Raw genomic sequence first — 11,316 nt, 5'->3', positions numbered from 1 at the left:
GTGTTTGTTTTCATCTTTGACATATATTGTTTGCTGATTGTATTATAAAATACTAGTAGGAAAAAATTGCCGATAGCGCTCCTAGCACTTTTGGTGAAAGACAGGAGGAGCGCGACTGTGCTCCCCCGCACTCTAGGGGTTAAGCTGTACTGATGTCTCAGGAAACCTTTCCAGCCTCAGTCACTGCAGAGGCAAGTATGCCATCAGCTCCTTTTCAGGCTGTGCTCTGCATCATTCACAATCGAGAGGATGGGCTCCATTCCCCTACTATTCTTTATGTTTTCCACCTGATCTTCACTGCGGTCTGTATGTCCAGTCAATAGCTCCTAAGAAACATTTCTGGGGGGTGCGGTTGCAGGGGAAGTTATGGGAATGGGGTGTTTGGTAAGGAGTGAAATGGTTCTCTCTTCCCTTCTAGCACCCACGAGGAGGCAGCCATGGAATTTATCTAGAAGCCAGTTCTGGGAGTCCAGGTCTTTAGGACACTCTAAAATTGAAGATGTTTCCTAAATACTATCCCAATGGGTAAAAGCCCAAAGCACTGTGAGAGGAAGCTGTTGGTGAGTGGAAAAGAAGTCATATTCCCTTATGCAGGTGGGGATCTCTTTGAGCCTTGGAGGTAGGGAGAGCACAAACTCTAGGCTGATTTCCTGAGTCTCTGTACCCTGAGATCAGGGGTCAGTGAAGTATGGCCAGCAGACCAAATCGATCTTGCCACCTGTTCTTAGGAACAAAGTTTTACTGAATCAGACATGCTCAGTCATTTAAATATTGTCTATGGCTGCGTCTGCACTACGAGGCGGACTTGAGTGGTTGTGACAGAGACTGTATGGCCCACAGAGCCAAAAATACTTACACTCTGGCCCTTTACAGAAACAGTCTACAGTTGCCCATCTTCAACTGAACATTAATCAAGGATGATGGGCATCCCAAGAACCCATGCCACCATGGCTAGCTTTTCAATCTCCCTCTCACACCTGCTTTTCAGCATTCTAGCTTCTTCCAGCACGTCTGGCCTCTCCTGATCCATGTTGCTCCTGCCTTCAGCTTGCCTTCAGCCTGCCCATCTCATCAGGCGGGCCCTGGCCTGGGACCAAGTAGGTGGCTAGAGACAACATCCTGCCTGACTTGCTCCCCACAAGGTCCCAGCAGGCATGGATGTGCCTGACACCAGAAGGGGAATTGCTACTTAGCAACAGGGCCACCGCCTTCTTTAAAAATTTTGGCAGAAACGCAGGAGTAGACAACACAACCTTCAACAAGTGGGGGCCTCACAGGAGGGGGTCTTGATCATACAGACCAAAACCAGAGGCAACAACCCAGGGTGCTGGCCAAGGAATTCTCTGCAAAGATGATCAAATGCCGCGCCTGACATCCTGAGCATGTTCCAACAGAGTTCTTAGCCCTGTCTGCCTTCTGTCAGATGAGAAACAAAGACTCACTTATAAATCAAAAAGTGGTAACAGGCAGGCTCTGGCTGAAAGGAAACTCAAAAGTTTATTTTCCTGCCCAATTGTTACATTCCTCAGCTAGTTACTGATGGATTTTATCCTTGCCTTTCCCCCTACTTCTGAATGTCTACCTCTTGCCAGGTGTTGCTTCAAGTCTTACTTTATCTGGGATTTGTTGTGGTCATCCTGTCCTTTGGAAGTAGGCATTGCATACAGCACTGTCCAGTAGAACTTTCTGTGATGATGGAAATGTTCTATATTCTGCACCGTCCTGTATGGTAGCCTCCTGTGGCTGGTGAGCACTTCAAGTGTGGCTAGGGGAACCGAGGAACTGAATTTTTAATTGAATTTCATTTAATAAATACAAATTTAAATAGCCACATGGGGCAAGTGGCTACCATACTGGACAGCAAAAGACATACCATTCACTGAATAACTTTTTTTTAAAGGAAGTTCTATAGAGTTGTGGCCTGGTCTTGATTAAGATGAGATGGACTTGAGTAGGGAGTAGGTGAACAAACTGAATTGGACTTTGATTCATGTGCAAAGCCACTGAGAAAGCCCAAGAAAATTCACCATCATCAGCCAGAGCAGACAAGTCTATGGACAGTGAACTTTTGAAGGTTAAGTCCCAGGTTAGATGGTTGGGCCCCAGGAAGGGTTCCCAGACTCAGAATGAAAGTAAAACAACAGAGACAACTAAGCCCCTCCAACCAGGCTCTTCCTAAATGTCTGGTCTCAAGAAGTCAGGCCTGGGGCCTCTGGGCAGGAGCCCCTCCTCATGACTGAGGTGCCCTGCTGTCCTGCGGAGTCCTGCACTTCCTGGGGGCAACTGAGCAGATGGAGAGAGAAAGACAAATTGTGAAGGGCTCTGGGAGCTGCCTCTGGAATTTCCCTGCACTACAACCCAGGTACACGTCAGGAACCGTATTCCCTACGGGCTGCAAAGAACTTTCTAGAACTCCAAGTCGTTTTGTCTTTAAGGATGCAGCAGTGCTGCCTGCCTCAACCTGTTTCCTTGAGGTTGTGAGTCTTACCCCTGGAGGCTGGGACTGTAGGACTTCTGCCGCCTCCTCTTCACTCAGATTCAGCTGCAGCCATATGGAGTGGGTGTGGAGAAGCCGGTCCAAAATGCTGAGCCTGCTGGAGAGGCTGTCATAGCCAGAGTCCCGGGGGCAGGTCTTCACATCCTTTTCCTGGGAAGAGCCATCGTCCTTGTGTCTTACCATGCTGGGAAAGAGAGTCGGCAGGGGTCAAATGGCTGCGGCACAGCTTCCCTCACAGAGACGGTTCTACAACCTCGTAGGCTATGCCTGTCATAGCACATACCCCATCTTGTCATCACCACCTACTTGTCTTCCCTCCAGAATGGAAGCCTGAGGGCAAACACGAGGTTATATTTCACTCCGTAGCCCCAATATTAACCGGCAAACTCAACAACACTCAACAGACCCCACCTTCTATTTCTAACCCAGTTTGTTAAAGATTCTAAACATCCTAAATGCTGTTTAGTCTGTCTTCTGGCATAAAGCATTTCTTCCTTTGGGCACAGACCCCTAAAGTACTAAATTCCACAAGAGAACCATGAAGTCCTAAAGCTCAAGAGATACTATATCGTAAGAATGACCATGGCATGGTCTAAGTAAAAAATAAACCATTCACATGCAGGCAACCTCATTTTGTGTCTAAATGAATTGCATTTCATTTCTTTTCACCCAGGTAGGAATTTTATTACTAATATTATTTATAATGAAACCTTACAGTGGTATGTTGCTACGCTATTCATAAAATTATATTGACATTGTTCATAATCACCATCAAGTGGAAACAGCCCAAATTTCTATCAGGTAATAAATGGATAAATAAAATGTGGCATAGCCATACTTTTTTTTCAGCATAATATTCATTCATCCTTTTATGAATAAAGTACTGATCCATGCTATAACATGGATGCATCTTGAAGACATCATGCTGAATGAAAAACCCCAGACACAAAAGGCCTAATATTCTATGTTTTCATGTATATGAAATATCTAGATAGATAAATATATACCGACAGAAAGATTAGTGGTTGCCCGGGACTGGGAAGGGGTGCAGGATGGGTAGTGATTGCAAATGAGTATGGAGTTTCCTTTTGATGAAATGAAAATGTTCTGGAATGAGATGTGTGAATATACTGAAAACCACTGAATCTTACACATTAGATTTTGAACTGTATATGAGTGAAAGCTCAATAATAATAAAAAAAAACACACACTGACTTCCACAGCTGCCTTTGACCCCAACATTAATCCCGTTATTGAGTATTTAGCCCCCATTTTACAAATGAGGAAACTGAGGCCCAAGAAGTTATCAAGCTGTCCTGAGTTATAAATAGCCATGAGATGGTAGAACTAGAAATTCAAGTGGTCTGGTGTTCACCCAGCTCTGCAGTAACGAGTAAGATCATGAACACAGGATAGCTTGTACCTATGTGGTGTCTACCCCCGGCCAGGCCCTCTGCAAACATTTTCTCATTTACTCCTCTCAACAGCCCTGAAAGCAAGATACTAGGATCCCACTTTAAAAAGAGAGGACTGGGAGGCTCAGACTGACTGAGTGACTTGCTCAAGGACATGGCTCTGTTAAGAGAGAGAAGTGGAAATTCCGAGCCAAGGCTGGTCAGCTGGGGGTCTCTTCCCCTCTCCCACACTCAGAACTCACTTTCCCTGGCTCTCAATGAGCTGGTCATCAACTCCTGCCCTGCAGCAGCCAGCGGGAACATCAGATCTGACCCTTCATGTCTGAAGGGCCAAGTTCAGGTTGGAATACAAACGACTTGAAATGTCTAACCTTTCTCCCACCCCCAGCCCCAAGTGTGTAGCCTGGGTGAAGTCCTCAACACTGAAAAAGATGAGGGATGGTTCCAAATGTAAGGTGAGACTGGGGGTAGGAGGTGTGCTATTTCCATGTGATCTCTCTACTCCGAGGAAGGTGGACTGAATATGGAAGAAGCCCATCCAAGGTGATCATTTTGGGGTCTCCTTTGGGTAACAACCCATAATGGATAGCTTGTGGGCTGGCCAGGAACCCCATCCTAACTTCTCCCCTACACCTTCTTGACTTTCTATATCTCTAAAGACTCATGTCAAGAGTTCCATTTAGTTTTTTCTCAAATCTGTGTTTCCCTTTACCTCTGCTACATGTTTCCAGATGGGAGAACCTGCGAAGAAGGGCAATTTCTCATTGTGCATATGACATTCCAGGGCCTCTGGGTATTTTGAAGTGAATCTTTGAAGCTAATAAGAACACACTCTTCAAAACGAATCTGGTGTTAAAATTCCTTTCACATAAGGTAAGAGGAGACTTTAGACCAGTGATTCTCAACCCTGGCTGCCTATTATTAAAATTGCCTGGGGAGCTTAAAAATATTTTGATGGCCAGACTGCACCCAGATCAAATAAATGAGACACATGGGGTAGGATACAAGCATCAGAATTTTTTCAAGTTCCCCAGACAATCCTGACATGCAGCCAAGTTTACAACCACTGCTTTGGACCAGCCCTTGAACCTACATTAGAATCACCTGGAGTTTGTTAAATCACAGATTCGTGGTTTCAGCCCCATATACGTATTCTAATCTGCAGAATTGGGGTGGGCCTGGGATTCTGCATTTCCACTAAGATCTGGGTGATGTTGCCAGTCTGAGGAGCACTTGCTTGAGACCTAAGTGCAAAATGTGCACTGGAACTCAGATCCAATATCCAATTAGGTTTTTTTTTGGGGGGGGGGGGCAGTAACATGACATTGAGCGAACTCACAACCCAATTAAAATAACATTTTATTCCTGCCATCTCGAGTTGGCGATATTTTACCAAGACCAAATTCTGCAACCTCTAAACAGCAACCCTGACACCCAGGTGTGCTGAGAGTAAACATGTTGACAGTCTTCCTTCCTTAGGAGGGTACATCCCTTGACACCTCAGTTGTTTCAAGAAGCTAAAAACTTTGTTCTGACAACTGACCTCAGCCTAAAGAGCCGGGGCCTCAACAGGGAGCTGGTAAATAAGATTCATGGGGCCTCATAAAGGAGCAACCATAAATTAGACCTTGTCTTTGCCAATGACTAAGTCAATGCCTTTATTCAGCTAGCTATTCTTTGATGTTTGTGGCCTGTTATTACAGAACAAATTGGCTTTTATCAGCCAGCCTAAAGGACAGCCTTCAGAAAGGACTAATGAAGGAAATGCTGAACCTGAGTGAATGCTGGTGGTGCCCTGCCCAGTCCCCCTGTATCAGATCGGGCACCCATGGCCCTGCTGCCCCCTTTTCTTGAACATACCTGGGAAGTTATGCTCTCCCCTGGGAGCGGCACTGCTAATGACACAGGGTGTAGAGGAGTGGTCTTTTTGCCTACGGGTGTAGGATAACTCTGGGGTGCTATTCACGCTTCAGAGCTCCCTGTCCTCAGGCTGAGGCTAGACTTGAGCGGGCTCCAATTCTCTGCCTGGTTTCCTCCCATTCCACCCTGTATCCTTCAGTCCTGCACACGCTCCTCCCGAGCCTCCCTCAATAGATCACAGCACAGGAATCCCTCCCTGCCTCAGGCTCCGCGTTTAGGGAACTCCACCTAAAACAGAAGCTGATGAGAAATAGAAACTTGTAATTAATAGAAACTTGTAATCCCTAAGACAGATGTCTGCTTGCAAATAAATATAAGGGAGGGCAAAGAACGAGTGGCTTATAAAAGATGAAACAATGTGATCTAACCTAAGAGATTGTATGATGGCGTAGTCACAGTGGGAAGGCCTCATGAGAGACCCACCTCTTTCTGAGCTTCGTCTTTCTAACCTGAACGTGGAAACCCCACCGCCAGGTAGAACTGATGCAAGCATGAATCATGAGTGGATGCTCACACGAGTCGCTGGAAGGTGTTAGGGAGCAGGTCATTCGCCATCTTAAAACGTCACCCCAGAGTTTGCTTATCATGAAGAGGAAAGGGGACCCGACAACGGAGAAACCTGGCAGACACCATCTGAACCAACTGATCAGCCTCCAAAAATGCCACAGCTGCGATGCTCTGAGGTGTAGCCAAGCCTGGACATGTGGCCTAGCAGAGATTGACCTTCATTTAGAGCAGTGGTTCTCAACCTTCTGGATCTTTAAATACAGTTCCTCATGTGGTGACCCCCAACCATAAAATTATTTTCGTTGCTACTTCATAACTGTAATGTTGCTACTGTTATGAATCGTAATGTAAATATCTGATACACAGGATGGTCTTAGGCGACACCTGTGAAAGGGTCTTTCGACCGCCAAAGGGGTCGCGACCTAGAGGTTGAGAACCGCTAGTTTAGGGTTATAACTCAGCCTCGGTTAACTCAGATTACTCTGAAATTTAGAAGGTTTGTGTAATGTTCTCGTAATTTGCTCAAAGTCTCACAGAAAATCCAAGGCTTAGTGAGATGTTTATCCATGCCCATGCAATCCCTGACGTCAATGGCCGCCAGAACTGTTTTTCAGAAACAGCCCAGGAAGTCTTACAGGACCAGGCGGTGAATGGAGCAGCCTGAAGGACCCCCCAGTAACTTCCTCTTGCACTTCCTTCATAAAACTAAAGTGTCCTCCCAGGGGCAGAGACTTTCTGCCAGTTTTGAACACACTCTGTATGCGCAGCCACATTTCCTGACTGCGAGTGGACTGGCAGGTCCCCACCTACGCTCACAATGCCAAAGTCTACCTTGTGTTTATGCACGATTTTCCCTAATAAAGATGGGTTCGATGCTCTGTTCAGGGACACTGCTCTGGGAACCATCCCCGGTGTGTCCTTGCCGGCCGGCTTGTATGATTAAGTTCCTTCTCATAAAATCACCTTGAAGCTGTCTCTGGGCTGGCAACTACTGAGCATTCGGCCCTGGTTCGGCCTGGTAACAGAGGTTATATTATCACCTGGGTAGTTTTCTTGCCCCAAAATGTGTTTGAGCTGAACCTACGCAAGAGGATCAGACAAATCCAACTTCATGCTCTTTCTGCAAAACCACTGGCCTGAACGCTTCAAAATGCCAATATCGTTTTTTTTAAAGGCTGACTGTAGATAAAAAAAAGAATAAAGACATGATTACTAATGATACAGTGAGCACAGAACTGATCACATATGGCATAAGAATGACAAACAGCTATGAAGGACATTTAGGGATATTTGAATAAGCGTGGATAATAGGGAATATGACATTGATGTTTATTTTCCTGAGTGTGATAATTTTAATATGGTTCTTGTTCTTAAGAGATGCATACTGAAGAATTTAGGGGCACAGTGTGAAAATGTTGGAAAGTAAGTGGTAAAAGCTAAGCCCCCTCACTCCCTAAAAAAAAAAAAAAGGTACCCTGGCTGGTCTGGCTCCATGGATAGAGTGTTGGCCTGGGGACTGAAGGGTCACAAGTTCGATTCCGGTCAAGGGCACATGCCCGGGTTGAGGGCTCAACCTCCAGTGTGGGGCATGCAGAAGGCAGCTGATCAATGATTCTCTCTCATCATTGATCTTTCTATCTTTAAAGGTAAAAGTATAAAGGTAAAGAAAATGTGGCAAAATTTCAACAACTGGTGAATTTAAATGAACAGCAGTACTCTTCATGCAACTTTTCTGGAACATTTAAGGATGCTTGAAATTTCTCAAAATAATCCTGTTTCCATGTGTCTAGGTCTGCATTCATGGAGCGATGAAGCTCAAGTACGAATTCAGTGAGACACACACCCACATGTAAAAATACTCGGCAAGCCATAGAATGCCCCACAAATGTAAGGTGGCTCTGGGGGCAGAGAACAAACACTAGAAAACTCGACACTGTCTCTGTTCCCATTTCAAACAACCCAGGCCTCATGGCTCTGAAGCTATTACACCCACTCAGGGGGCAGCGCTTGCCAGCACCAGCTACCTTCTGGTCACACCCAGTTTAAGGCTGCATTCCCTTCATTCCCAGGGCCAGGTGTTAGTAGGCAGCCCAGGCAGGTGCAAGAAGAAGTGACTGCAGAAAGTGCATTCTAATGCAGTGAGGCAGGATGGTAACAAGCTAGGGAAATTCCTTGGCAAGTAGCATGGGGAAACTAGACAGCTAGCTGAACAGTGTCAGAGCCATTTACCACCAGTTACAGAAGGTCACCTCCTGGAGATCACACCTAGGCCTTAGTTGCATTTCAGTCCAGGCCCAGAAAAGCACCAGAACCAGGTGGGCAACGCTAGGACCAGCTGCAATGTCTAATAACTTCGGCCCTGCTACTAACCAATCAGTAGAGATCTTGAGGCTGAAAGGGCACACCTGGAAAATTGATGAATATTCTGCTGGAACCCTTCCCGGAGATCTCCCCTAATATTCCCACCTGCGAGGAAGAGATAAAGCCCTCAAGACAAAGGATGCTAGCGCGGCCTCTTTGAGTATGCTCATGCCTTTCCTTTCTCTGGCACGAACTTTCTCCTAAACTTTAAGATCCCCGTGAGACTTGCAACCAGGGGAGCAATGGGCAGCAGCAGCTCGTCCCAGGCTAACCCCCTGAACCTGTCTCCAATGGCCCCTTTTCTCTGACTTCCCAGTGAGGTAAAGCAGCCCAGCCTATAGTGTTGCTTCTTCTATGCTACATCCTTCCCTGTTTCACTGTCCCCAGCTTGAATAAACATTCCCTCATAGTCAACTGTACTTGTGCTGTGAAATCTTTCCTGCATGAAGTCAAGAACCCACACACTACCGGCTGGCCCTAGGCAGCCCCGTTCAGGGCCAGGTCCCCTTTCCAGAAACAGTAGGACAGGCAGAAAGCCACTAGGCCTAGTTTTAGTAAGTTTCACGGGATCAGATTCATCTCAGAGAAACCAATTACTTGCAGCCATTTCTAAACAATGCTCTCTCTTGCCCTAAAACAGAATTCCAGAGGATGGCGTAATCTATCAATGCAGCTTCTCGTGACCAGGTACTCAGGAAGCTCCCTTGCACCTCTCAGTACACCACCCCCTCTCCCCAGGCTCCATCCCAAACAACACAGCAGGGGTAGACTTTGACTCTACTGTCCAGTGTGATTTTTCAAATCTCTCTATATAAAAACCTAAGCCACTGTTAAGACTGGTTGCTATGACATGCACTGACCACCAGGCGGCAGACACTCAACACAGGAGCTGCCCCCTGGTGGTCAGTGCGCTCCTACAGCCAACCTCCCGTGGCTGGCCAACCTCCCACTGTCCCTCCCCAAGGCCGGCCTGGCTGAGGGACCCCACTCTTGCACAAATTTGTGCACTGGGCCTCTAGTTAATAATTGACAAAGCGATACATAAAACACATAAAACTTTGATATCAGGTTGTTTCTGTGGAAAAAACACGGGTGTATTAAATATAGTCAACAAACTTCTCTATGAAAGAATATAATATAGATAATATGTATCAGTATGTAAAAATCCTATTTTGTTGAATAGCAAAAATAAAGTTTAAGAGAACTAAGATATAAAGCAAAATGACAAATCCTTACTATCAACAAGGCTGGTATACGTCCATGTATAAGGTCTTAGCGCTGGCACAGGGCTCTGGATGGCTCTGTGCTCAGTGTCAGGACACGGGGACAAAACGAGTAGGGCCCCCAAACCTTCTCCACGTGAGTTAAAAACACACCTTCATTAAGCTGAACGATTATATATTTTAAGTGGGCAATTTGTATCCACAGCCATGATAAGATGTGCTTGATTTTTTTTTGAAGGATACGACTGGTTTCAATTAAATATTTAAAGAGCACTAAGAATTTTCCTGTCTACAGCAGACTGCCTACTAAGAATTTTCCTGTCTACAGCAGACTGCCTGATCAAAGCTCAACTAAAGAGATTGGTACAGTTAATTAACAACTTCTGGAAACCTCTCACAGAATGAGTGGCAAGTCTTCTTGGAACTGAATCAGGTGGAAGGGGCCTCTGATCAAGTAATGCTCCTTGAAAACTCGTTCCACGCTTCTCAGGCTCCCTCTGTGTGTGCATGTGCGAGTGTGTGTACTTAGCACAAACACGATCTCATCTGCCCTGGAATCTGGTACATTTGTGAACTGCCTTCTTGTTCTGTTTTGTTCCAACTTGCAGAGTTAATGGGCTCTGTAAATTGAGTCACCTGGAGACGGCTGGCTGACTGAGTCAGCAGAACTGGGTGGAGGGCAGAACATCACAGCCTCCCAAAATGCACTTGGCCTGGCCCTTGTCTCCTTCCCTGCTCCCCATGCCTGGCCGCAGGCACCACCCTTGGTCTCCAATATCAGACTTTACAAAGGTGTGGGAGGGAATTCTCTTCTTGGGAGGGCATCCCTGCTTGTGCCGCCTGCTCCTGCCAGGCCAATCCCAGTGTTGGATGCAGGACTGAGTAGTAATCCACAAGGGCTGCCCTGGATTTGGAATTTGAAGGAATGAGTGGCAGGCTCCATCCGAGTCTTACCTTCCCAGGCTGTACCTGGATTTCCAGCAAAGTGTCCCTGAAAACCCTTAGGAAAGACTCAGTGCTCTTCAGCCTGAGAGCTGGTTCCCTGAAGGTCCCCAGTGAGCCTACCAGACTTAAGAAGACCAATAGTTTTTTCCTTGTTTACACGGTAAATGCCTAATAAACAGCCATAGAATAAATCAAGACAAATTGATGGGGCTAATTATTATCAATAGGATGTTAACTGCATCCACAAAACAAAACAAAACAAAACAAAACAAAACAAAACAACAACAAAAGCAGAGCCCAGTGTTCAAGTTGCCTTTGCCTAGGACCTAATTACGGCTAAGTTTCATCACATTGCCTGTCTCCCTAACATAGTGGTCGGCAAACCGAGGCTCGCGAGCCACATGTGGCTCTTTGGCCCCTTGAGTGTGGCTCTTCCACAAAATACCAC

General features: G+C 46.1%; 1 protein-coding gene across 3 annotated transcripts in view; it reads right to left on the bottom strand.

Moving 5' to 3' along the window:
- RIN2 (Ras and Rab interactor 2) overlaps window positions 1-11,316 on the bottom strand; it is a 185,544-nt gene that overhangs the window by 40,550 nt on the left and 133,678 nt on the right. For all 3 annotated transcript variants that reach the window (XM_015572033.1, XM_006776147.2, XM_006776146.2), the window contains one exon: window positions 2,489-2,681. In XM_015572033.1, coding sequence (XP_015427519.1) covers window positions 2,489-2,681 — 193 coding nt within the window. The remainder of the gene's footprint in view (window positions 1-2,488; window positions 2,682-11,316) is intronic.

The sequence above is a fragment of the Myotis davidii genome, unplaced genomic scaffold, assembly GCF_000327345.1.
Source record: "Myotis davidii unplaced genomic scaffold, ASM32734v1 scaffold608, whole genome shotgun sequence".
NCBI classification, from domain to species: Eukaryota; Metazoa; Chordata; class Mammalia; order Chiroptera; family Vespertilionidae; genus Myotis; species Myotis davidii.
This window is presented reverse-complemented; position numbering and strand designations above follow the sequence as displayed.